Genomic DNA, 25552 nt, shown 5'->3' on the forward strand with positions numbered 1-25552 from the left:
ATGACTTCCTATGAGTGACTTAATTATGTTTTTTACACTATCAAAGAGTAATTTTGACTTAATGTTCATCTTAAACTTCGCTTTTAAAAAAATCTACCACAATTAAAGTATTTTCAAATACTATATTATAACAGCTCAGTTAAAGGTACATTATTTTGCCATATTGAGTCAGTCCTTCACTTTTGTCAATTTGACCTGCAGTCTGGATTACTTAGGCTGCACACTCAAGATGTACTTTGGAGGAAGAGGGACTGGGGGAAGATTCCTTTACAAGATGGGATGGTGCTGAGCCGGTGAGGGAGTTAAGCAGTAAGCGCCTATGTATGCAGAATACCTGGTCGTTCACAAATCCAGAGCACTTAAGAACAATTCTGCTTAAATTTCGGGTTCGGGGCGCGGTATAACAAGATTTGAGGGAGGCCCTGCGCTGAGGCTTTCTGGTAATCACAGCCTCCACCCTCCAAACCTTTACTCCCCCAGTGGACACCAAACCAGTTTTCCAGTTCCGGGTTCCCAACCAATCGCATCAAGCCACAACAGAGGGCTCCGCCAACCCGGGCACCGTTTCAGAGCTCTAGAGCGAGATTCACAAGACCCCAGCACCTGTCGGCCCCATACTCTTCCCAAAGGACGGGGTGGAAGGAAAGAGTAGGTCCATGGACGGTCCTTCTGCAGTCAAGCTACCACCAGGCCCATGAGCCCTTTAGACTAAAACCACCTCCGAACTCCGGGGGAAGGGGCGCTCCCTGCCGTGACCCTCCCACAGACCCTTCTCCCAGGGTCAGTTCTCCTGTTTACAGGTCCCAACCTCCGACCGTGGTTTCTCAGGCCTCGGGAACCCCGGGCCTGGAAAGCGGATAGACTGATCCCAAGAATGAAGGCAGAGGGAGAGGGTGCACTCCACGCCACCAGAGGAAAAGATAAAAAAGCAGGGGTAGGGGCAGCTGTGAACCCCTTGGCGAGAGCGGGAGTCCGTCCATGCGTCTGTCGAAGGGTCTGTCATTCCTTTAATCACTCACCAGGAGCAGGAGGGAGCATCTGAGGTCGGGTAAGGATAGGAAGACGGCAGGATTCATGGTAACGCCGAGGTCCGCGGCAGGGACGGGCGTTGGCGGCTGGGACTGGACAGGGTTGGGTTGGGTTGGGTTAGGAAAGGGCTGGGCTCCGGGAGCCGGCGGCAGCGGAGGATTCTCCCGGCAGCGGCACCTCGTCCTCTCGACCCGGAGCTCCAGCAGCGAACACCCGGGACAACTTCCAGAGAGGCCTCGCACACCCTCACTTCCGGGTCCTGCCCACTTCTGAGCACATTGGGAAATGTAGTCTTGTGCCATTCTTAAAGAGCACGTCACCTGGCACCCAGAACTCTTTTCCCATCGGGCTCTCGGCCCAAGTCCACCGAGTCCGCTGCGCGCGGGGCCCTGTGGGATAGAAAGGGCGGAGGGCGGGTGTACGTCTGTGCTTCTGAAAATGGGAACTACAATTCCCAGAAGGCTGTGCGGTCGAGAGCCTCGGGCGGCCTTCCGAGGGGTTCCGCTAGTTTCCTCGCGGTGGGCTCTGTTCCAGCCGGATGTAGTGGCCTGGCCTGGCTGGAGGGGCGGCCCAGCGGGGGTCGTGCCTCCTGGAGCCGCCCCCAGGACGTGAGTCCTGGAGGAGGCGACGGTGAGTAGGAGGGGGCCTGGCTGGGGAGGCGCGCATCGATCTGCACTGCCTTGACCCCTCCCGCAAACTCACGGCCGTCCTGGTCTGTGGCCTGAATCTCTATCACTGGCCTCCTCTCCTGCTGCTGCTTCTTTCTGCGCTAATGCCTGCATCATAAATTTAGAGCCACCTCTCTGGGTTTCAGTGGAATGTGTCTATGACTTATCCCTAATTGTCTCTTTGGGCTCCTGTAAGGAATAGATATGGCATGGAATGGGAAAGCACGTAGTAAACTGAAAAGCTCTGTGGGAGAGTGACTGCTACTAACGCATGGATCACTCCTACAGGATAATTGCAAAATTCGTTAGCCAAGCAGTTGAGGAACTTAACCTGGCCCCGGTTAGCTCTCCAGCTTCATCTACAAACACCCAGCCAGGTTCACGTGCCCCAAGTGGTAGCCACACAATCGCCACTACATAACAAGGAGGCATTCGGCTCCCTTCCGTGGTTCTCCCTATTCCTTGCCTTTGCTTCAGCTTCCCTGCTGCCTGGAATGGCCCTAACCCTTTCTCTACCTGGATAGCCACCTCACATATGTCACCATCTCTGAGAACTTACCAAACAACCAACACTTTGATCCTAATCAATATTACTCTTCCTTTGCTTGTGACTACAGTACCACTAGATTTCTATAGTTAACAGTTATTAGAGCATTTATTACACTGGCTTGTTTTGTAATTAGTTAATGATGATGATACCTTAGCGTTTTATAGCACTTCATAATGAGCAAAGTGGTTTTGGTCTTCATCCATAAAAATTTACAAAAAGCATTAGCGCTTAAAAAAATACATTTGAGCTATTTTAAAAAAAAAAAAGGATTCTCAGTCTAACAAAATTAAATAGTGATAGAGCCAAGGCTTTTAATTAGGTCTCTTCTCTCCTAGTCCAGTGTTCTTATCTCTGTACCACTAAGCGACCTCTCTGACAGAGAGAGAGAAATGAGGAATTAAAAAAGAGCAGAGACTCAAGAGTGTGAACTCATTACTCTAAGAAATAAAACTTTGATCCTGCTCACCCTCTGGACTTAACACCCAGCCTATGACTTTTCATTCAACAGATATTTACTGAACACCAGCTATATACCTGTTACTGTGCTAAATGCTAAGAATTATGAAATGAAGTACATATAAATATATATAACTGAGATCATTTTTGGTGGATTTTTCAAAAGGTATGAAGAGTTTTTTGTGATTCTCATTGTGCCTCAAACTCTGATCACTTAGAATCGAAAGTGACAGGCATTAGAGTTTAGAACCATACCTAGCACATAGTTGGCACTCAACTTGTTGAATAAATCAACATGGTCTACAATTTTCATGTTTCATATTTTACAGAAAATCAGAACTGAGGTAGCCTAAGTGTGCAATACATATTATTTTTTTAATTTGAAATATAGTCAATTATGATGTGTCAGTTTCTGGTGTACAGCATAATGTTTCCAGTCATATGTATACATACATATATTTATTTTCATTACTCTTTTTCATTATAGGTTACTACAAGATAATGAATATAGTCCCCTGTACTAAACAGAAGAAATTTTTTTTTATCATTTTTATATAGAGTAGTTGCACACTGTATATTATTAACAGAACTGGACCTTGAGCCCAAGTGCAATTACTCCTCTACCATGTTTCCACGTCCACCCCTGTTTTGTAACTTCTTCAAGTCACTTCAATATAATCCTGCATCTGACTGGTTTTTCTGACATGACAGACACGCTCAGACATGACAGAAGTGTCTGAAAACGCCCATGGATTTCGCCAACATGTTAACTCAAATTGTCAGCAAAATAAAGACATGGAAAGCTGACCTTTACTAAAGTTAGGGAAGTACTTTCATTCTAAGGCAGAACTTGAACCAGTAATCCTTGTCAGTGACAGCCAATTACTAGCTCATCAGTTGTGATAAATTTATCTTACAAAAATCCTAGATCCTTGGGACTTACAGAGATTGGAGTGACACTTTTTGGTAAAATCAGAAGAGGGCTTGCTTACCCATATGGCAGATAATAACTGTAACTAATTAACAGCTGCTCCCTTTAGGTAAGTATGCTCCAGTTTGCCATGATCACCGTGACTTCCCATGTTTCTTGCATCTGTTACCTCCCTGATTCTTGTAGACGTTCAACTTTGGAACTTTGATATAGCGTCTTAGCTTTCAGAAGGAAGTGTAAGATTTGATGCAACTACCCCTCCTTCCTTCCCGTCAGATGCTTGAATTCTTCCTGCTGCACTTCTGACTAATCTAGCCTCTGCTTAAACATACTTATGACAGGGAACTCACTATTTCCCTATGCAGCTAATGCATTTCTAGAAGGTTCTGTCAAACCATATCAGACTACCAGTCAGAGCAGAATTTTCCATAATGAAACATGGTTTACTCTAATGATGTGGTTTCCAAGTAAGTTCCTAAGGTCAAGATCTCTGACTTGGTATATACCATTTCCCTGGTGGACACAAGGAAAGAAAAAATAAAAATTCCTCCTCTTGTGGACATGAAAGAAAGAACTAGGCATCTTTTAATTTAGTACTTGAATTTAGTTAATTCTAACTTGACAGTCAAGTTCACATCATTCTATTTTGTGGCTTAGTCATCACCTTTATTTCCAATATCAGTTCTGTTGTTTAGTATTATGTGGAATCAAATCAGCTATATTAACTTAGCAAGTCACTGAGGCTTTTGAACCCTGTGTCTAATGGTAAATATTCAGCTTTTTTTTTTTTCCTCAGCCCTTGAGGAGGGTCTTAGAAGCATCTGATCTTCTCATTTTACAAATGAGCAACTTGAATAAAGGGTCACCTAATTTGCCATCTTATGGAAATTCTAGGACTAGGACTGTAAACTTTTAGAATCCTTGTGAAAATATTCTAGTAAACCATATTTATAATATCCATTTAGAACTGATGAGATGGGTTTCAGAAATGTTACCTACAGACGTTTAGTAGTTACATCGTTGTTTCAGGTGACTCCAGTTGTTGAGAAGACTATGAACAAGTCAGAGAGCTTGTTCTTTACTGGTTCCTCATTAGCATCCCAAGTTCATGCTGCTGCTATTAATGGAGATAAGGGTGCTCTTCACAAGCTCATCGTAGGTAAGTTCCAAGCTCCCCTTAAATACAAAAGCTTTAAAAATAACTCTTGTCCTGAGGAGGTTTATTCATCTTAGTTTTAATTTGCAATTTACTTACATATTTTAATGGAAATACATTGTTATTTACATTTTGTTTCGGGGCTTGGACAAGAAAGAAATTATTTCCCCCCAAAAATACGAGTTAAGATTAGATGAAAAGTACTTGAGAAATATCTGTGTATTTGGCATGGAATCTGAATATGTACTCTAAGGCGTTAAGAGAATTCAGCTCTGTAATAACAGAGATCTGGAATGAGATATTGGATAATGATCTTTAACATTTAATATATACCCAGAGTCCTAATGTTTACAGATAATTTAAATTTTGATGATTTTAAATTGATTCAGTGTTCTCCCTGTCATTGATTCAACTGATTGAAATTGATTGAGTTTGCCTTATCATATATATATAGAGAGAGAGAGAGAGAAATGTCCATTATGGAAGTTCTAGAGAATAAAGTGAATAGGAGAAAGGTGGTATTCCAAGACAAAATGAGTGAGAATTATCCAGAATTGTGAAAACCACAGATCTACATGTTCTCAAGTCATTAGTCCCAAAGAGAATAAATAAAATAAAAATTTCTATTTGTCATCTCTATACACATGTCTAGTGCATCATGATTGACAACCTGGGCTTTGAAATAAAGTCCACGCTACTTGAACTTCCATTCCTTTTCCTTCAGAATTTATTTTCACCCTACATTTCTGATTTCTCCAGCAACTTCTACCCATGCACCCTCACCCCTGGCTAAGCTTTCTGTTCTTCAATATGACATGAATTTTATCTTTACTTTTCTCTATACATCTGTTCCCTCTCTCCTTTTCTACCTTCTACCCCTCTACCTTCTCCTCTACTAAACAAACTCCAACTCATTTTCAAAGACAAAATCCTTTTACCACATACTCTACAAAGGTTTCTCTTTCCTATCAGAGATGTGATCCTCACTTCACCTCAGCTATCTACAGTTGGATACTCCTTGGGACTTGACATCTTCCACACCTCTGAATCACTCATTCAAACATTCCACTGTTCACCTAAAACTCTTTTAGTTCTAGTTCATTTACTAATGAGAATGATAGTTTTTCAACATCACTGAGACCTCCAATCCATTATGTACTCCAGTTTTTATCATCAGTCTCTTTCTGTCTTTACTTTCCTCCTTATTCAGCCCCGATTCCATAATCTATTATTAAAATCCTTTCTCTCAGAAAAATTCTCTTTTCATCTGTTGCACCTGGCTATTGCAATTCCAACTCTTGATGGATCTAATCCATCTACTTCTGCCAACCCCTGAACAATTTAACCTGTCTAGAAGATTGGTAACTCCCTAAATTCATGATTATCCACTTCAAAGGGGCACTAAGCCCTCTCTGTTCATCATACCACATTTCTCCGTGATGACTGTTTCATACTTCTCACTCTACTGCAATTCGGAAGGCCAGTTCTCCCTCTCCCTTCTCAGCTAATGCTTTATGCTCCCTACTGAAAATGGAAACATTAAATAGGAACTCTGCCCTCTTTCAGCATGATATCTACAAATCTACCTACATCTGCACCCATTTTCTTCTCTCTTCCTGCTGAAACAGTAAATATCCCTTTCTGTCAAAGGTCAGTTCTTCCACACATACTCTGTATTCTATTCCATCCTATCTTCTCAGGGATCTTGTTCCTTTTTTTTTTTAACCTCTGGTTAATACATCTTCAACCTTTTCTTTTATTCTGTGTTCTTCTCCATCAACATTTAAACATGCTCTATTAACTCCATTATTTAAAAATCCCTTTCTTGGTCCTTCATCCCCCTCTGGGTATTGCCGTAGCGCTCAACTTTTCTTTGTAAGTGTACCAGTAAATGGGCTAAACTGCTATAACCGTGACTTGACTAAGATAGAATTATGTCTCATTCTCATTATAGTACAAAGGCAAGTGAGCAGCATAGGGTGGATAGGCATCTCTGCTTGACACAACCATCCAGGGAAGCTGCTAGAGTTTAGCTTTGCCATTCTCAACATGTGGCTTCCATCTCCAGGCAAAGGCAGAGTCTTTCACTGTAGTCATAGCCCAGCCCAGCCAGTAAGAAGGGGAAAACAGAGAATTCAGGAAAGCAATTTGTCATTCTGGAAGTGGGTGGACTTAGAGCCACACCCAGGACAAAAGAGGCTAAAAAAATCTCTCCCTGATTGGCATCATGCCCAGGGCCTAAAACTCAGGGCACTCAGTTCCCAAAAAGAGGAATGAGAGAATGGATATGGGGACAAATATCACTCTCTGTCACCAACACCAAGCTTCCTGAGCCATCTGCGCTTGTTGTCCCCACTTCTCTACCTCAATCCACATTTTACTGAAAGAAAATAGGCCCCTACTGCATCCTTCCCTCCCCCTTGGAGTAATTTGCTGTCTTGACTTTTATGGTAATAATTACATTGTAGATTTACCACCTAGTTATATATCTTGAACACTATACTTTAGTTTGCCTTTTTTGGACTTTTTTTTTGGCTAAATGTTCCATGTTTAGTTATGCTAAATATTGGGTGTTGAGTTATGTCATTTTCCTGCTTTAAAAAACTCTTTAATTGCCTCCCATTGTCCTTGGAATAAAATCTGAAAGCATACCTGTACCTCTTTCCCTCTCCAACCTCACATTTCACCACTCCCTTCCTAGAAAAACCTGCTTTCTTTTCATTTCTCAAAACTGCCAAGCCCTTTTCCATATCAGGGCTTCTGCATGAAATACTATTCTCCCCATCCTCTGTCTGACTGACCTTTATTCATCCTTCAGATCTCAGCATTAAGGTCACTTCTTCGAAGAGGCCTGCTCTACTCATTCAATCTCAGTGAAGTCTGTTCATTGTGTTCTGTCTTGGAACTCTGTAGTTTCCCTTCACATCATAACTGTGTATTTATGTGTATGACTATTTTAATGTCTTTCTCCTCTATTAGCTGGTAGCCTACATGAGTAGAGACTAGGTCTGTTTAGTTCATTATCATATCCACAAAATCGAGCACAATACTGGCACACAGTAAGCACATGAGAATTATTTATTGAAGGACTAAATAAATATTCTAATCATTCTTTTAAGTATCTTTCCTCCCAAGAGTCTATCATCATCTAGAGGGCTGAGATTAAATCTGAATTGAATTGTATTGATTTGAATTGAGAGGCAAGTTAGTACTAAATTCTAACTTAGGTTGGGAAAAAGAAATTTAAGTCAGAATTCCTTAAGAAAACATATCCTATAAAATTAATCTTTTATTATTTTCATATGAAACACAACCTTCAAAAAGAACAAAGTGTGCAATATGCTGTGAATTGAAAGCACTTATATAGGCTAAATCATAAAATTAATGTTACAGAATAAAACTTGAAATATTCCTGTAATTTTATACACCCTAAGAAAAAATTCCTTAAAAACAAAGAAGCAATCATGATGTGAAATAAGCACAGAGCTGATAAATTTACTTATAAATTGGTTCCCTATGCCTTTTCTCATTTTGTTTAAGGAACCCCCTACTGATTGCTGACCTAGTGCTGTAACACTGCTCATCTTTTAAGAATTCTGCCATTTTTGTCTTCTTTGCAAAGACAGTAATACCTTTGTTCTGTAGTAGTTCCTAACATTAGCATATTCCTACCAAAACAATATGTTATTTTTTGGTATTAAGATACATCTTAAATTTCAGTGCATCTTGTACATTCTTTTATGTAGCTCATGTGATGATCTCTACCTGCATGCTGTTTCTCTTTTCTAAACTAGTAACGTAGTACTACAGATGAATTTTTTTTCCTTCATTCTTTGCTCACCAACTGCTCAGTGAATTCATTCACTTCAGCATTTTCTGTTTTCCCATCTCTGTTTCCATGGAGAAGTATGTCAGTGATGTGTTTGACTCCATGGAAACAGATGAGCATCTCTTTCTACATACACAACTAATTAAATCGAACACTTTCTGTGCTGCCCATTGTCCTAAAGGAGGAGTGAAGAGGCTTTCCCTGAATGAGACATCATTTTAGTAGCAATTTTTAGTGTTTAAACCTAATAGAATGGATTAAAGTTTTAACATAACTCATTACATCCTAGAGTCAGATGAATTAGGGCTCAGCCCTAGGCCCTAAAAACATAAACACATATAGTAAAATCTTTACATGCCATGCCTATCATTTATAGATATGTAGCTTTTTCTCTTAACATCAAATTCATATCATTTAATTGAATAACAGAGGCATAGTTGATAATAGAATTCAGTAGATTCATTTTAATAATATTCAATGTAGTGTAGTAGAAAAGATATGGATTTTAGAATCAGAGAAACTTGAGTTTTGAATTCTGGCTTTGTCATTTATTAGCTGTATTATCTTGGCTAAACCACTTAATCTTTTTGACCCTCAGTTTCCTCATCTGTAAAGTATAGTTTATGATACTTTGCCTATGGGACAGTTAAATGAGAAAATGGCTGTAAAACACCTAGCATCACACCTGACACATAGTAGGCAACAGAACTTCATTACTGTTACTGTTGTATCAGGTTGGATTTACAGTAAAATAATCAAATCTTAAATAGATTCAGAAATGTCTCAAAGTGCAAAAGCTCTAAATGCTAACAAAGAATTTTGGTTTGGTTTTGTTTTGCCTTGTCTGTCTCATTTTTTCCCTGAACGGAGGCACTGGGGATTAAACCCAGGACCTTCTGCACGTGCTTTACCACTGAGCTATACCCCCCATCCCCTAAACGTTTTTTAAATGCCCACAAATGCCTTCCCAAGATTGTGACAATATGAAAGGTATGAAGTAAGAAGTAGGTGAAAACATATAAATGTATCTTTGATGCCACACAGAGGTAACATTTTAGAACAAGAAAATAAGATGTCAGTAGAGAATGCTGGATTTACTTCTGTTAGACAGTGTGGCAGCGTAGCTGTTGTGTAGAGTGGCAAATTGTCACTACAAGTGACAGTCCTTTCCTCTAACCACTAGAGTTGGAGCTCTGGTTTCTGCACATACCAGTCCACACAGAGATTCTTCTGCTTCAGCTAGCCTTAAACTAACCGAATGCAGTAGAGCAGTGGCTTTTCAGTCATGGTTCCAGCTCAGCTTTCTGAGCTATGTTCAGACTGAGCACATGCAGAATGCCAGCCCCACTTAAGCAAGCACCAATTGGTCGTGGATTAGAGGCTATCTCCACAGTTGGCGGAATAATTAAAACAACACAACACACTAGCCAGCTGCACCCTACATTAGCTGTTCCTGATAATGCAAATTTAAGTGCACTGCCATCCAGTGAATATTAGTTTACATCATAAGCCCTACATTTGTACCACGTTGCCATTACTGAACACTTGAAACAATAAATCATTTCATTTGATCATTGAGATAAGCTGTCCTGTAGACTGGACAGATATTGGCTGAGTATTGTAACTGAGGAAACTGAGGGAGGCAGTAGGGCAGGCAGACGAAGGAAGAGGCCTCTCTCAGTTACTCTCTTTTAGCCAGGAAGCTCCGAACCTGATGGGATCCTCACCACTCAGAAACTAACCATAAAGCCACTGTGCCCCTGAAGCAGCTCAAAACAGGAGCTAGCTGAGGCTAAATGCCACTTTTTCTAATCATAACTAGGGGATACATGCTTTCAGTTACCTCAGAAATTTTCCTTATAGGCGCAACATATTGGATGGTGGTGACATAACCCAATTAAATCTTTTCTGTTGGGAAGTATAAGTAACCAGTTAAACAAAAACAAACTATGTCAGGAATTGAAGAGAAGGTATGCGGTGTCCCTGTATCCTTCGGCAGACTTGGTAAAAGCAGAGCAATTGCTGTCCAAGGAGGTAGAGGGACGGACCCTATTAACCCCATGGCTCTGACTTGACTTCGGCCCTAAGAAACCTAATCAGTAAGGATTATCCCATAGTGTGATGATTGCCTCCCCTTCTGACATGTGTTCTTGTGACTACATTTCCAAAATCCTGTCCCTTACTAAAGCTTCCAAGGAAGAATCCCAACTAGGGGGAAATTATAATATCAATTACTGTCATCTTGCTAACACTAAGTACTACTGTCTTTGCTTAATGCTAACATATAGGATGCTGGTGGAGAGTGCCCTTTCATGGTGAAAGGCAACTAGAGACCAGCTTTACTGCCGCACTTTCTCTGTATGCTCCAGAAGGGCTCAAATGATAAAAGGATCGTACTTTACCTGTAATACATTTAATTCTGTTAATGAGTTTCTGTTTAAATGACTCCTTGTCTGTAAATGCAGTGATAGACTCTCTAGGATCTTCTGGATTAGATATTGGGAGTCTTTGTAGAAAGACTAATACCTAGCACTGTGTGCCCATTAGGAAGACTTGTGCATAGTGGCTTCTATTATCAGATGTGTTGAATCAAATTCAAAACTTGCCTCCATCTTCAAAAGCCCAGATTTAAAAAAAAAAAAAAAAGAAGAAGAAGCAGAAAAAAGAAACACTTGCCTTTTCCAGGAGTTACTATAAGGCTTTTTCAAATTTCAAGAGCAATGACCTTTCTTGCTTTAATACCAGCGTACATGGAAGCATGGCTTTGCAAAGTGAGTTATCTGAGAAGCTACGAAGTACTTCTGGATCCCAATATATCCAAGATTTAAATATATGTTGAAATATTTGTATTCAGACACACAGATTCGTTTCAGACACAAAACAACCCAGACGGAAGTGTGACACCTATCTAGCATTTATATTTCCTCAAAGCAGGTATTTCATTTGGTCAGTTTTCTTCCCCCATTAGAAGTTTATGCCTAAGCACTTTAAAAGTAACTGGCTTCCCTCATGCTTGATTCATATATGATTACCCTCAGCCAGTATATGAATACCTGATCCATGTCTATGATGAAAATAGCAACTTTTTTTTCATTTAAAGTTCACGGCAGGAGCCATGGTATCTTTTTGTTGTTGTTGTTTTTAAGTAAAGTTTATGCGATTTTAATACAGTAAATACAGTCAGTTTTACCCTTTTGTAGTGTACAGTTATTTAATTTTGACTAATATATGCTCATGTGATTACCACTGCAATCAAGATGCAGAACAATTTCCTCACACTCCCAAATTCCCCCATGTCCCCTTATCATCAGTCGCTCCCCACATCTTAGCCCCTGGAAACCACTGGTCTGTTTTCTGTTCCTGTAGTTTTACCTTTTCCAGAATGCCATATAAATGAATCATACAATATTTACCCTTTGAGATGGAGTTCTTTCACTTAGCATAATGCATTTGAGATTTTTCTATATTATTGAGTAGCTCAGTAGTTCATTCCTTTTTGTTGCTGAGCAGTGTTCTATTATATGAATGTACTACAGTTTCTCTTGTCATTCTCCCTTTGAAGGATAATTGAGATGTTTCCAGTTTTTAGCAATAATAAATAAAGCTTCCATAAACATCCACATGCAGGTTTTTATGTGAACATAAGCGTTCGTGCTTTTATTTCTCCTGTGTAAATGCCTGGAAGAGATTATTGGGCCACATATTAAGTATATATTTAACTTACTAAGAAACTGGCAGTTTTCCATAATGGCTATACCAATTTGCACTCCTATCAGCAATGTGGAGAGTTTAGTTGTGCTACATGCTCACCAAGCATTTGGTATTGACAACTTTGGTTTTGTTTTTGTTTTAGCCATTCTGCTGGAATGGCATCACATTGTGGATTGAATTTGCATTTCCCTGTGTATTAATGATGTTGAGTATCTTTTCATATGCTCATTTGGTGAAATGACTATTCAAACCTTTTGGATGTCTTTTAATTTCATTATCTTTTTATTATTCACTTGTAAGAGTTCTTTATTTATTCTGGATAGAAGGCTTTTTCAGATACGTGTTTTACAAATATTTTCTCCTAATTTTTGTGACTTGTGTTTTTATTTTCTTAACAATATCTCTCAGAGTTTTAAATTTGGATGAAATTCAGTTTATTAATTTTTAATGGATTGTTCTTTGGTATCATATCTAAGAAATTTTTGCCTAACTCAAGGTCACAGAGATTTTCTTTCACCTTTGTTTGCTTCTAAAAGTTTTACATTTAAATTTGTTATTGATTTTGAGATAATTTTATATATAGTGAGAAGTATAGGTTGAGAGGTTTTGCTGGTTTTTTTTGTTTTTACATATGAGTGTCCAATTTTTTGGTACCATTTGTTAAAAAATTAGCTATTGATATACCTTTGCACCTTTGTCAGAGATCATTTGATCGTATATATGAGTCTATTTCTATACTCTCAACTCTGTCCTATTGATCTCTCTCTCTCTATTTTTTGGCCATTTAACTTAAATTGTGAATTTATGGGCATAAAATTATTGTTTATAACATTCCCTCATTTTCCTTTCAATGTCTACAGGCTCTATAGTGATGTCCCCGCTTCAATTCCTGATATTGGAAATTTCTGTCTGCTCTTTCTTTAATGATCAGTCTGATTGGAGAGTTATCAATTTTATTGATGTTTTCCAAGAACCAACTTTTAGCTTCACTGATTTTTCTCTAGTGTTTTTCCAGATTTTTAATTTCATTGATCTCTGTTCTTAATCTTTATTATATACTTTCTCTGACTGGGATTAAATTTACTATTTTTTCTTCTAGTTTTTTTTTAGGGGGTTCCTAATGTAGAAACATAGATCACTGATTTGAAGCTATTCTTCTATTAGAAGTATTCAATGCTGTGTGTTTCCTTTTGAGCCCTCCTCATGTGTAGGGTGGAAATCTCACAAAAGCATTTTTATTTTCATTAATTTAATTATATTTTTAAATTTCTTTTGAGGTTTTCTCTTTAATGAATGAATTATCTATGTGTTGTTTAATTCCCAAATATTCAGTGATTTCCCAATATCTTTCTGGTTTTTTTTTTTTCTTTTTAAAATTATTTTGTTTTTCTTAGGGGGAGGTTATTGGGTTTTTATTTATTTAACTATTTATTTTAATGGAGGTACTGGGGATTGAACCCAGGACCTCATGCATGCTAAGCATGTACTCTACCACTAAGCTGTACCCTCCCCCATCTTTCTATTACTGATTTCTAGTTTAATTACATTATTGTCAGAGAACATACTTTGTATGAATTCACTTCTTTAAATCTGTTAACCTTTGTTTTATGACCCAATCTGTGGTCTGTCTTGGTGAATGCCCCCATGGGTATTTTACAAGACTATGTGTCTGGCTGTCAGTGTGAAGGAGCAGGAAATTAACTAACTTCCCTGATGCTGACACCGTTTGCTGATTCTTTCTGACTGAGGAAGCCTGCATTTTGCTTTCTCTCCCTTACTGCTTTTCTGCTATACAAACCCTCAAATTTTCTCTTACACTCAATAACTTTAACCAGGAAGGAGGCAGTGGGCCACCAGTAATCCCAGAGAAGTGGACAGAGACTCTCCAGAGTTCCTCCATGACATCAGGAAGATCATCGAAGTTAAACAGAATGCAGCACCCTGTAAAATGGCCTGATTGTTACCACCTTTTCTGTTCCATCCAGTTTTCTATAAAACCTCAAGACCCCAACCCCAAGATGGATTCACAGTCTCTAAGGCATGAGCCAGCCATGATTCCCCTTTACCTGGCAAAGCAATAAAACTGTGCTTTTCTGACCCTCCCAAAATCTGCCTCCAAGTCACAACCCTTTTTCAGGGTACAGAGGCCAGTTCTGTTGCAACAAATGGATAACATGTTTAGTAGAAACCCATACATTTTAGCTATGACCCCTCACACACTCCTCCTCTTCCCCCTCCAACTCCCAACCCTACGCAAGTGCTGGATATAGAATTCTGGATTGACAGTTCTTTCCCCTCCTCCTAACACTTGAAAAATATTGTGTCATTGCTTTCTGGCCTCCATAGTTTCTCATGTGAAATACCCTGTAATTTAAATTTAGTTTTCAGAAATTTGATTTTTGACTGGATCAGTATGGAATTCTTTGGGTTTATTTTACTTGAGCTTTCCTCAGCTTCTTAAATCTGTAAGTTTGTCTATTTCACCAGATTTGGGCAATTTCCAGCCATTATTCCTTCAAATATATTTTCAGCCTTCATTCTTTTTCCTCTCTTTCTGAGACTCTGAAGACATGAATGATAGATTCTTTGTCCCACAGAGCTCTGAGTCTCTGTTGATTCTCTTTGTTTCTAACTTTTCTATCAGCTGTTTAGACTGAATAATTTCTGTTGGTCTGTCATTAATTTCAGTGATTCTTTCCTCTGTCATCTCCATTCTGCTATTGTTCCTATTCAGTGAGGTTTTTATTTTGGTTATTTTACTTGGTTATTTGCTTATTTATTAAGTATTTATTATTCCATAATTTTCATTTGGTTCATCTTTTATCTTCTTCTCTTTGCTGAGCCTTTGTATTTTTCCATTTGTTTTAAGAGCATCCATAGTTGCTTGTCAGAGCATTTTTATGATAGTTGCTTTAAAGTCTTTGTCAAATATTGGTGCAGCCACTGTGGAGGACAGTATGGAGTTTCCTTAAAGAACTAAAAATAGACTTGCCACATGATCCAGCAATCCCACTCCTGGGCATATATCTGGAGGGAACTCTTAACTTGAAAAGATAAATGCACTGCAGTGTTCATAGCAGCACTATTTACAATAGCCAAGACATGGAAGCAACCTAAATGTCCATCAGTAGGTGACTGGATAAAGAAGTTGTGGTGTGTGTGTGTGTGTATGTGTGTGTGTGTGTGTGTGTGTGTGTGTGTGTGTGTGTGTGTGTGTTATATAATGGAATACTACTAAGCCATAAAAAAGAATAAAATAATGTCATTTGCAGCAAAATGGATGGACCTGGAGATCATCATTCTAAGTGAAGTAAGCCAGAATGAGAAAGAAAAAATCATACAATATCACTTATATGTGGAATCTTTAAAAATGACACAAATAAACTTATTTACAAAACAGAAACAGACTCACAGATGTAGAAAACAAACATGGTTATGGAGGGGGAAGAGGGTGGGAAGGGATAAATTGGGAGATTGAGATTTGCAGATACTAACTACTATATATAAAATAGGTAAACAACAAGTTTGTACTGTATAGCACAGGGAACTATATTCAATATTTTGTAGTAGTCTGTAATGAAAAAGAATATGAAAATAAATATGTGTATGTATATGTATGATTGAAACTTTATGCTGTACACCAGAAATTGACACATTATAAACTGACTATACTTCGATTAAAAAGAAATTTCCTATTCTAGTAGATCGGCAATTTGTTTAGGTTTAGACTGAGCATTTTCTTCTGATTTTGTGGACTGTGGTTCAAATGGCAAGTTATTTTTCAGAACTCTTGCAAGTTATTTTCTTGTCCCACTTCTGTGCTCCCCAGGCCAGTTTAGAACCTGGGCAGTATTCCACCCAGAGTTCAATTCTCAAAGCTTTTGCTACTTTGATTCTGGTCAATTTCACATAGGGGATGCTCAGAGTTATCCATGGCATCATGCACTGATTTAAAGAACTGCTTCTTCCAGCTTCCTCCTCTCTGTAACTCTTCCCCTCTCTCTAGTTGGGAAGGGGTAAGATACCACCTCATTGCTATCCTTTGCTTAATTCAGGACACAGTGCTTCATAGGGCTCCTCCCCACAGTCTCTGCAGTATCCAATGGGGAGGAGAAGAGGTACAGTTTCTTTTGTTGTGTGTGCTTTGAGTTGAGGAAGTATAGTCAAAAGAGTTCACTCCTGCAGAACTACTCTGTTCCCAATATTTTGACTGGAGAGAATAGACCTCTTGAGGAATTTTGTGTGTGCCAATTGGTTTTCTAGTGGGCTACTTTAGCACCCGGGCTGGCTATATATAGGAGGCAAAAAAAAAAAAAAGAAAAAGAAAAAGAATGAACTCACCACCAGGTTGTTCCTCAAGTTTCTTATTTCCCTAACCAATCTGTCTTCTCTTCACCACTTTTGCCTGGGGTGTTTAGTTATATATTAGCAGGAGGATCAGAGTAGTATGCACTTGCTCCATATTGTCTACAACAAGAAGCCAACCATGATTCATTTTTGTATTTCTCAAAAACATACCACAATGCCTAGTGTATGGTCTACACTGAATTAGTATTTTTTGATAAAAGGAGTTGAGGGAGGAAAATAAATAGCTTCACATCTCAAAATGTTAATTTAGCACAACATAGTAAAGAATTTTAGCTTCACCACCCATTTTCAATGTAATGTGAACAAGCTACCTAAGTTCTCTGAGTCTCAGTTTCCTGTAATATAGTGATGGTAATATCTGTATCGTAGGGTAAATAAAAATGAGATAATATATTTAATGTATTTAGCACAGTACTTGATAAGAAACAGTAAATGTAGTTCCTAGTTATATTAGTAATAGCAACAATAATGATCAAATATTACTGTTTCTTATACGCATAGGAAACTCTGCTCTTAAAGACAAAGAAGATCAGTTTGGGAGAACACCACTTATGTATTGCGTGTTGGCTGACAGACTAGACTGTGCAGACACTCTCCTGAAGGCCGGAGCAGATGTTAATAAGAGTGACCATAGCCAGAGAACGGCCCTCCATCTTGCAGCTCAAAAGGTAAGAAGTAAAATTACTGTGAAGTGTAAACCTTTTGTGTGGTATTTGTTAATTGATTTGTGGAGCTGTGCAATGGACAGATGGTAAAGAAATCACAAGTCTGTAACTCTTAATTTCGTATGTTTTCCCTAAAAATTACAGTCTTTAAACTGCAGAAAGTTAGCACAGATAACCATCTGTGGCTACTTTTACTTATCCAAGTTCCTCAAGCAATGGAATTTGTTTTCTGATCTAAGGTTAAGTTGGGGAAAAGAAGTCAAAATTATACATATAATATGATTAAAGTATATTAAACTATATTATAAATCAATTTATGCATGGGAAAAGGCAAAAACAAAAAAACAAAAACAAAAACCCAGCATACACTAAAATGTCAGTAGTGAGTGGTTGGATTTAAATATTGGGAATACATATGCATTTTGGTACTCTTCATTGTTTAAAACTTCTTCCTTAATGAGTGTTATTTTTACTATAAAAAGTTGTAGTCTCTCATAAAATATGTGGCATTAGGGAGCATAAAAGAAATATATTTTCTGAAATGAATTTTCAAATTTTTCAAATGTAAAACTATATTGCTAGAGCATATAAATGATTTCAAGATATTAGAGGCATTGTCAAGAGCTCAGTTTGTTAGGATTAAACATATCAAAAAAAAAAAAAAGAGAGAAGCTTCTAAATTTATTTGAAGACTTACATATTTGGACGCAATTTTCTCACCATAAAATTTTGATCTATAAAATATATTTCCAGTCCCTGGTATTTTTCTCTTTGTTATTTTAGATTTATGTATTTTGGGAATAAAAAGCAATGAAAATTAGTTAGATACAGCAGAAACCATTAGAGGTATTTCCCATTTAAAAATATGAACCAGATATAGCTGATTAATTGAGGGGTTAGAAAAATACCTTTTCATTAGTTGAAAGCATAAAAAGGGACTGACATTAAGATACACTACTGAATATGCTAGTTCTATGCTCTTATCAGTTAGGTCTGTCAGGTTATTTCCTAAGTTACTGCTCTTGATTTTGCTTTTCATTACAGTAATTTAAAAAATCCCTGATTTTCGATTTCAGTTTTAACTACTGCTCACTTTTTTATAAAGCCTTTCACCTAGGCTTGTCAGCTCTTAAAATCATTCACTCAGGAAGGGTAACTTCATTTAACTCATTATCATAAAAAAGTAAACATTTCAGATTGGGAATAGCCCCAATATTAAGAATTTGATACCCTTTAGATTTTTTTCATTGTGATTCATTTAGGTTTAAAACTCAACTTCAGAAGTGTACATTGGGGGAAACTAAATGCACATCAAGTGAATCATGTGGAAAAAAGAGTTTAAATTGATGATCCAACAGTATGACATTTTTATAGAGGAATGATATGAAAAAGGTTGAGAGAAGGGGTGTGCACATCCAGACATGCTGGCTGTTAAGTTTCCCCACAAGATGCAGTGCAATATTTCCTTGTGCTTTTTGTTTCTCCTTTATTTTCTTTTCAATAGTGTTGTTTGTTTGTTTGTTTGTTTTTTTGCAGTGTCAAAAAATAAATAGAACTGTGATTTGCATGTCACAATTTACATAGCTGATTTCATAAATAACAAGTTTCATGTTCTTTCAACTACGATAATTATGCATTTCGTCCTGTGTTTCTGTGTTGATGTTTGTTTTTGCATGTTTGCCAAAAGCAGTAATATATGTTTAAGCTATGCTAGCACTAGTAGAATTTCCCAAACAAGGGTGGTAATCATTCTTTAGTACTCTGCTCTGTCTAGGTCAAATCTGGCTATTGTGTTTGGTTTTGTGCTTCATGCAAAAGCACCATTATTAAGATATCAGAGATAATATAGTTCAGACGGGAATAAGATGGTGAAGGGTCTAGAAATAATTTTCAAAGAATAGTTGGAGATGATATGTCCCAGGTCCATAGCACACCTTGCCTCTAAACAGACAGAAACACATGTTCTCTTTAGAGAAAATATCTTCACCTTAAACTTCCAGGATTCCCAGTATTAAAACAGATCAAGTATGATCTCACAGTGAAAGATCACCAAACACGAGGAAGCAATATACCATAATGAGAGTCAGCAGAAATAATCAACAGATTTCTATCAAAAACATCAGACAGTGGCATCATTAGAAACACATATAAAATAAACATTGATGGAACATTTAAAGATATAAAAGAAGAAATCACAAAAATGAACGACCAACCAGAGACTTTCATGACTAGGCATAAGTTCTAGCCATTTTAGACCACTTATTTTAGAACAACCATCTGCCAAAAACATCTGAAAACTGAATAAAGCATATTGTTTGAAGGCATTGGGAACAATCAGCATAGGCAGGATCATTCAGAGAAGGAAAGCATATGAAATTTAGCCCAACTTCTTCCTTTAAGGCATTTTACAAATTGGAATGCAAAAGAATATAACGCTAGCGGGAAGGAAGCAGTATTCTTAGTAAGCTCAAGAAACCCAGGTAGAGTTTGGTATTAGCAGCAGCTGGAACTTGAAGGGCAAAATCCTGAAGAGAAGGGAACCACAGAGAAGGAATCCGAAAATCTAAGTACAAATTTCTAACAAGTAATTAGCAGATGCTTAAACTCTGCTTGTATAGGTTGAGGCTCTAAGAAACCTACCAGTAAACAGCAGCTGGGAGACTCAACAGAGCCAAGCAAAGATTGTTTTTAAATTATCCTATATTTTCTTTTCTACTAAAGTCTTTTAATACGTAACAAATTGATTTTTGTGTAGAGATCCATTCTCATTTTAAAACATGTGAATAGTTTTCCCAGGACAACTTCACTCATTAATTTTCAGCCATTTAGTATCTGCTGTGTGCCAATGCCAGGCTTTTGTACTATGCACTACCTATTTTTTTTTTAATTATATTTTTAAAATGAAGGGTCTTGAATACCAGGGAGCTACTTAGGAACTTTGAGAGTGGAAGTTACACAATCAAATTACTTTAGTAGTTGCCAAGTGTCTGCTATGTATCATGATCATACACCTAGAGAGAATATTAAAAAATGAATCACATGTCTGCTATAAATAAGTACTCTCTGTACCAGTCCCTGTTAAACTTCACATCCCTTTGTTCAGTGAATCTCTCTGAAATATTGGATATCAAATATTCTTTTCAAGTATTGTCTATTACACTTAAATCTCCTATTTGTGAACCCAGAAGTGTGATATCACATAATCATCAATATTCATATATATGTGCATGTATGCATTCATTCAACATATGTTAAAACTGTTACTGTGTCACAGGCACTGTGCTAGGCCTTGAAATACAAAGATGAAAATGAGTCCTGCTCTTAAGTTGCTTACAAAAATCATGGATAAAGATATTAAGTGATAATTAAAGTTGGCCAGTCTACTGTAAGATACATACACCTATGTGTGGTATTAATATACCTAAGTATTTTATAAAATATCAACAGCCATAACAAGTAAATAGTCATTGTTATTATTACTGACCCAAAGATCAACCATTCTCTTATGTTATTTATTATGTTTTTGTTCTTTTGTGATAGTGAACTATAATATGGTATCTTTCCTTAGGTTGATTAGTAGGAAAAATTCATGTTCACATAGTATTTTGTCCATGTCTCTATTAGAGCCCCATTATCTTGTATATATTGTAATTATTACTTACTTGTCTCTTTCCCACTAGATTGGTGCCCCAGGCAAGAACCTTGTTTTATTTATTTTTGAATCCCCCAGAATCTAACACAGTATCTAATATATCTTGGTTGAATGAATGCATTTTATGTTACTTCTATAGAAAGTCATTATTAATACAAATGCTAGACACTTTGTTTATTAGAAACATTTATCCAGTTTAAAAATACATAAATGGGAAAAATTTATTGAACTGTGTTGATTGGCTTTGTTGTTTTGACACATATTCACTTCTCTGGAAATAAATTGCTGTTAGTCCAAGCCGTCAAGGAAATGGTACCCATGAAAGTAAAATTAATCTCAATATACTAAACATCTGTACCTAATTTGTTTTCTGTTTGGACCCTCAGTTTAATCCAAGAAAACAATTAGTCATACCTTTTCTGGGTTCCCCACAAAAGATACCTAATTGTTAGGAATGTTTTGCTCCAGGGAAGCTACTATTCTCTGACTTCCACAGATACATTTATTTGTTGATAAGGATTAAAAAAGCTTAAGCAATCTCACTTAATGTTAATAGTTATGCATTTTTAATCTTCCAAGAGGTTATTAATTTGGCTTCAAGAAGATTAAGACTACCCATTTTGAAAAATTACATCATGTTAAACACAAAAATTAAAGAAGCTTCAGGCTGTGGTTGAGTTGTTTTTTCTTTTTTGAGTCACAGAGACAATTCTCAATTCATTTATGAAAACTAAATATTAATTTTCAGTTTTAAAAATATGTTGTTTCCATGTCAATGATTTACAAAAAGTAAAGAAGAGTAGAAACTTTTCTGGAAAGCTTAGTACTAGCTAACAGTATTTAGTTTCCTTATCTTACACACACTCACACTTACATACATACACACCAAACAATCTCTCCCCAGTCCCCTTCACTCTGTGTTCCTTGTATTCCCCCCTCAGTATGTATACCTCTACCATAATTCCTTACCTAACAATTAACCATAGATTTTACTCATATATATTTCACCCTCAATAATGCTATTTGAAGGCAGAGGTCATGTCTTACTTAATTTTATACAGCTGGTCTTAGCACAGCTCCTGCCATTTAATAAAGACTCAGTTAAAGTTTGTTTAATGAATACATGAATGAAGGAATAAGTCAATCAATAAGCGTTGAACATCAGATAAATTTATCATGAATGATACAGTCTTCAAAACTGTTGAAGTTTAAATTATATATTATTTATTCCTTCTCATTATCCACTCCACCCCCTTATAATTTTGTAAGTAAAATTTTGTAAGACTCTGTGAGCTTAATTTCTCAACAAATATAACTTTTGTATGCCTCAATTTCTTCAGCAAAAAATGAGGTAATACTTCTTATTTGCCATATAGGAATGATCTTAGATATAAAGCATTTTACTTGGTGGAGAAATACTCCCTAAAAGTGTAAGTAATCAATGTTATTGCTATTAGTCATACTGCAATACAGGTGTAAACATCGAATTAGCCTTTAGGAAACAGTAGACATCAGAGATAGAAAAATCCTTCAGGATCTTTTAGTCCAGTTAGTCATTGGATGAGGGAATGGAGTTAATTCTCCGTTCAGTTCTCTTCTGTTAATAGATTATTCATCATTCTCTTTGCCTTTGCATAGGCCTGAATGTTCTCTGTCTTATTTTTAATTAATTATTTTAAACTTATAGATAAGAATAGAAAATAATATACAAAACACTTAGGTCTCTAATACCCCAAGGAGATAAAACTGAATTTTTAAAAATTTTTACTTCTGCTTTTTTTTTTCTTAAATTGAAGTACAGTCAGTTACAATGTGTCAGTTTCTGGTGTACAGCGCAATGTCCCAGTCATGCATATACAAACATATATTCATTTTCATATTCTTTTTCATTAAAGGTTATTGCAAGATATTGACTATAGTTCCCTGTGTTATACGTAAGAAATTTTTAAATCTATTTTTATATATAATGGCTAACATTTGCAAATCTCAAACTCCCAAATTTATCCCTTCCCACTGCCTTTCCCAGGGTAAACATAAAATTTTTTACTATGTCTGTGAGTCTGTTTCTGGTTTGTAGATGAGTTCATTAATGTCCTTTTTCTTAGATTCCACATGTAAGTGATATCATATGGTATTTTTTTTCTCTTTCTGACTTACTTCACTTAGAATGAAGATCTCTAGGTCCATCCATATTGCTGCAAATGTCATTATTTTATTCTTTTTTATTATTGAGTAATATACCATTGTATAAATATATCACAAATTATTTATCCAGTCACTTGTTGATGGACATTTAGGTTGTTTCCATGTCTTGGCTATTGTATTTAGTGCTGCTATGAACATTGGGATACATGTATCTTTTTTAATTAGAGTTCCCTCCAGATATATGTCCAGGAGTGGGATTGCTGGATCATATGGTAAGTCTATTTTTAGTTGTTTGAAGAATCTCCATACTATTTTCCACAGTGGCTGCACAAAACTACATTCCCACCAACAGTATAGGAGGGTTCCCTTTTCTCTATACCGTCTCTAGCATTTATCATTTGTGGACTTTTTAATGATGGCTGTTCTGACTGGTATGAGATGATACCTCGTTGTAGTTTTGATTTGCATTTCTCTGATAATAAGTGATATTGAGCATTTTTTTCATGTGCCTATTGGTCATTTGTATGTCTTCATTGGAGAATTGCTTTTTTAGGACTTCTGCTCATTTTGGGGTTAGGTTGTTTGGGGGGTTTTCCCTGTTATTAAGTTGTATGAGCTGTTTATATATTCTAGAAATTAATCCTTTGTCAGTCACATCATTTGCGAATATTTTCTCCCGTTCCATAGGTTGTCATTTTGTTAAAATGGCTATACTGCCCAAGGCTATCTACAGATTTAATATGATCTCTTTCAAATTACCCATGATATTTTTCACAGAACTAGACCAAATAATCCTAAAATTTATATGGAATCACAGAAGACCCAGAATTGCCAAAGCAATATTGAAGAAAAAGAATTAAGTGGGAGGAATAACCCTCCCAAATTTCAGACAATCCTACAGAGCTGGTGTTGGCACAAAAACAGACACATAGATCAATGGAACAGAATAGACAGCCCAGAAATAAACCCATAGACCTATGGTCAATTAATCTTCAACAAAGGAGACAAGAATATACAATGGAGAAAAGACAGTCTCTTCAGCAAGTGGTGCTGGGAAAACTGGATAGCAGCATGTGAATCAAAGAAGTTAGAACACTTCCTCACACCATACACAAAAATTAACTCAAAATAGCTTAAAGACTTAAAAATAAGACAAGACACAATTAATCTCCTAGAAGAAAACATAGTCAAAACATTCTCTGACACAAATCTCAGCAATTTTCTTCTAGGGCAGTCTACACAGGCACTAGAAATAAAAGCAAAAATTAATAAATGGGACCCAATTAAACTTATAAGATTTTGCTTATAAAGGAAACCATAAGCAATACTTCTGCTTTTTTAAAATGAAATAAAACGAAGTTTTTAATTTATCTTCTAAGTCTCATTCTCCTCTTTTTCTGCCACTTCAGTCTATCTTAATTTTTGTGGTTTCAATTCCCATGCTTATTTTTCTACTTTTACTATATATATATATTTATATACCCATTAAATAATAGTATTATCTTCACATTTAAAATCTTTATATAAATGGCATTATACTATGTGTTACTCCCCAACTTACTCTTTTGACTTAACGTTATGTTTTTGAGGTTCATTCATGTTGAATCATGTAGCCCTAGTTTACAAAAGGTTACATCCAAATGCCCAAAAGATACATGAAAATGTGCTCTACATCATTATTAATTAGGGAAATGCAAATTAAAGCCACAGTGAGATACCAGCACACAACCATTTGAATATCTAAAATGAAAAAGTCTGACAGTACTAATTGATGGTGAGGATATGGAATAACTGGAACTCTCTAATATTTTGGTAAGAATGTAAACTGGTAACATCCACTCTGGAAAAACAATTATATCTCGCACGCGCACGCACTATATCACTGCAATTCACGCCCCAACTCCAGTCATATCTAAAAGAAATAAGTGATTTTTTCTATCAAAAGACACATATGAGAATGTACATGGCAGCTTTATTTGTAATAGCAGATGTTCTTATAGTGCAAACAACCCAAATGCCTATCAACAGGTAAATAAATTAATTGTGGTGTATTCTTACAATGGAATACCACACGATAAAAAAAGAACAAACTACTGATACATTCAACCATGTGAATGAACTTCATAGACATCATGTTGAGTGAAAAAAGTCAGATACATATGCTGTTTATATGAATTGTAAGTACTGGTTACCCAAGAGATAGGTATTGACTGAAAAGGAGCATGAGGAAGCTTTCAGGGACGCTGGAAATGTTCTGTGTCTTGATCTGTGTGTTGCTTACGTAAAAATTTATCAACCTATGTACTTGAGATTAATGCACTTTATTGTATATATGTTATACCTCAATTAAGAAACTATTGTAAAAAATGATAAAATGCTCAGAACTTGGTGA

General features: G+C 36.8%; 2 protein-coding genes across 10 annotated transcripts in view; one reads left to right on the plus strand and one right to left on the minus strand.

Moving 5' to 3' along the window:
* Nucleotides 1–1346, minus strand: part of ERP44 (endoplasmic reticulum protein 44) — a 72344-nt gene extending 70998 nt beyond the window's left edge. The window contains exon 1 of the mRNA XM_006185241.3: nucleotides 1020–1346. Coding sequence (XP_006185303.2) covers nucleotides 1020–1331 — 312 coding nt within the window. The 5' untranslated portion in view covers nucleotides 1332–1346. The remainder of the gene's footprint in view (nucleotides 1–1019) is intronic.
* A 133-nt stretch (nucleotides 1347–1479) lies between these two features.
* The window catches only part of INVS (inversin), a 121125-nt gene continuing 97052 nt past the window's right edge, over nucleotides 1480–25552 (plus strand). For 3 of the 9 annotated variants that reach the window (XR_004319362.1, XM_014559744.2, XM_032478080.1), the window contains exons 1-3: nucleotides 1480–1659; nucleotides 4664–4793; nucleotides 17200–17366. Coding sequence is in view for 8 of the 9 variants with exons in the window: in XM_014559744.2 (XP_014415230.2) it covers nucleotides 4688–4793; nucleotides 17200–17366 (273 nt within the window). In the remaining variant the exon portion in view is untranslated. Of the gene's footprint in view, nucleotides 1660–4663; nucleotides 4794–17199; nucleotides 17367–25552 lie in introns of those variants that run through there. The other 6 variants (XM_032478079.1, XM_032478078.1, XM_032478077.1 and 3 more) reach the window with 4 other exon arrangements.

Source organism: Camelus ferus, chromosome 4 (assembly GCF_009834535.1).
Source record: "Camelus ferus isolate YT-003-E chromosome 4, BCGSAC_Cfer_1.0, whole genome shotgun sequence".
NCBI lineage: Eukaryota > Metazoa > Chordata > Mammalia > Artiodactyla > Camelidae > Camelus > Camelus ferus.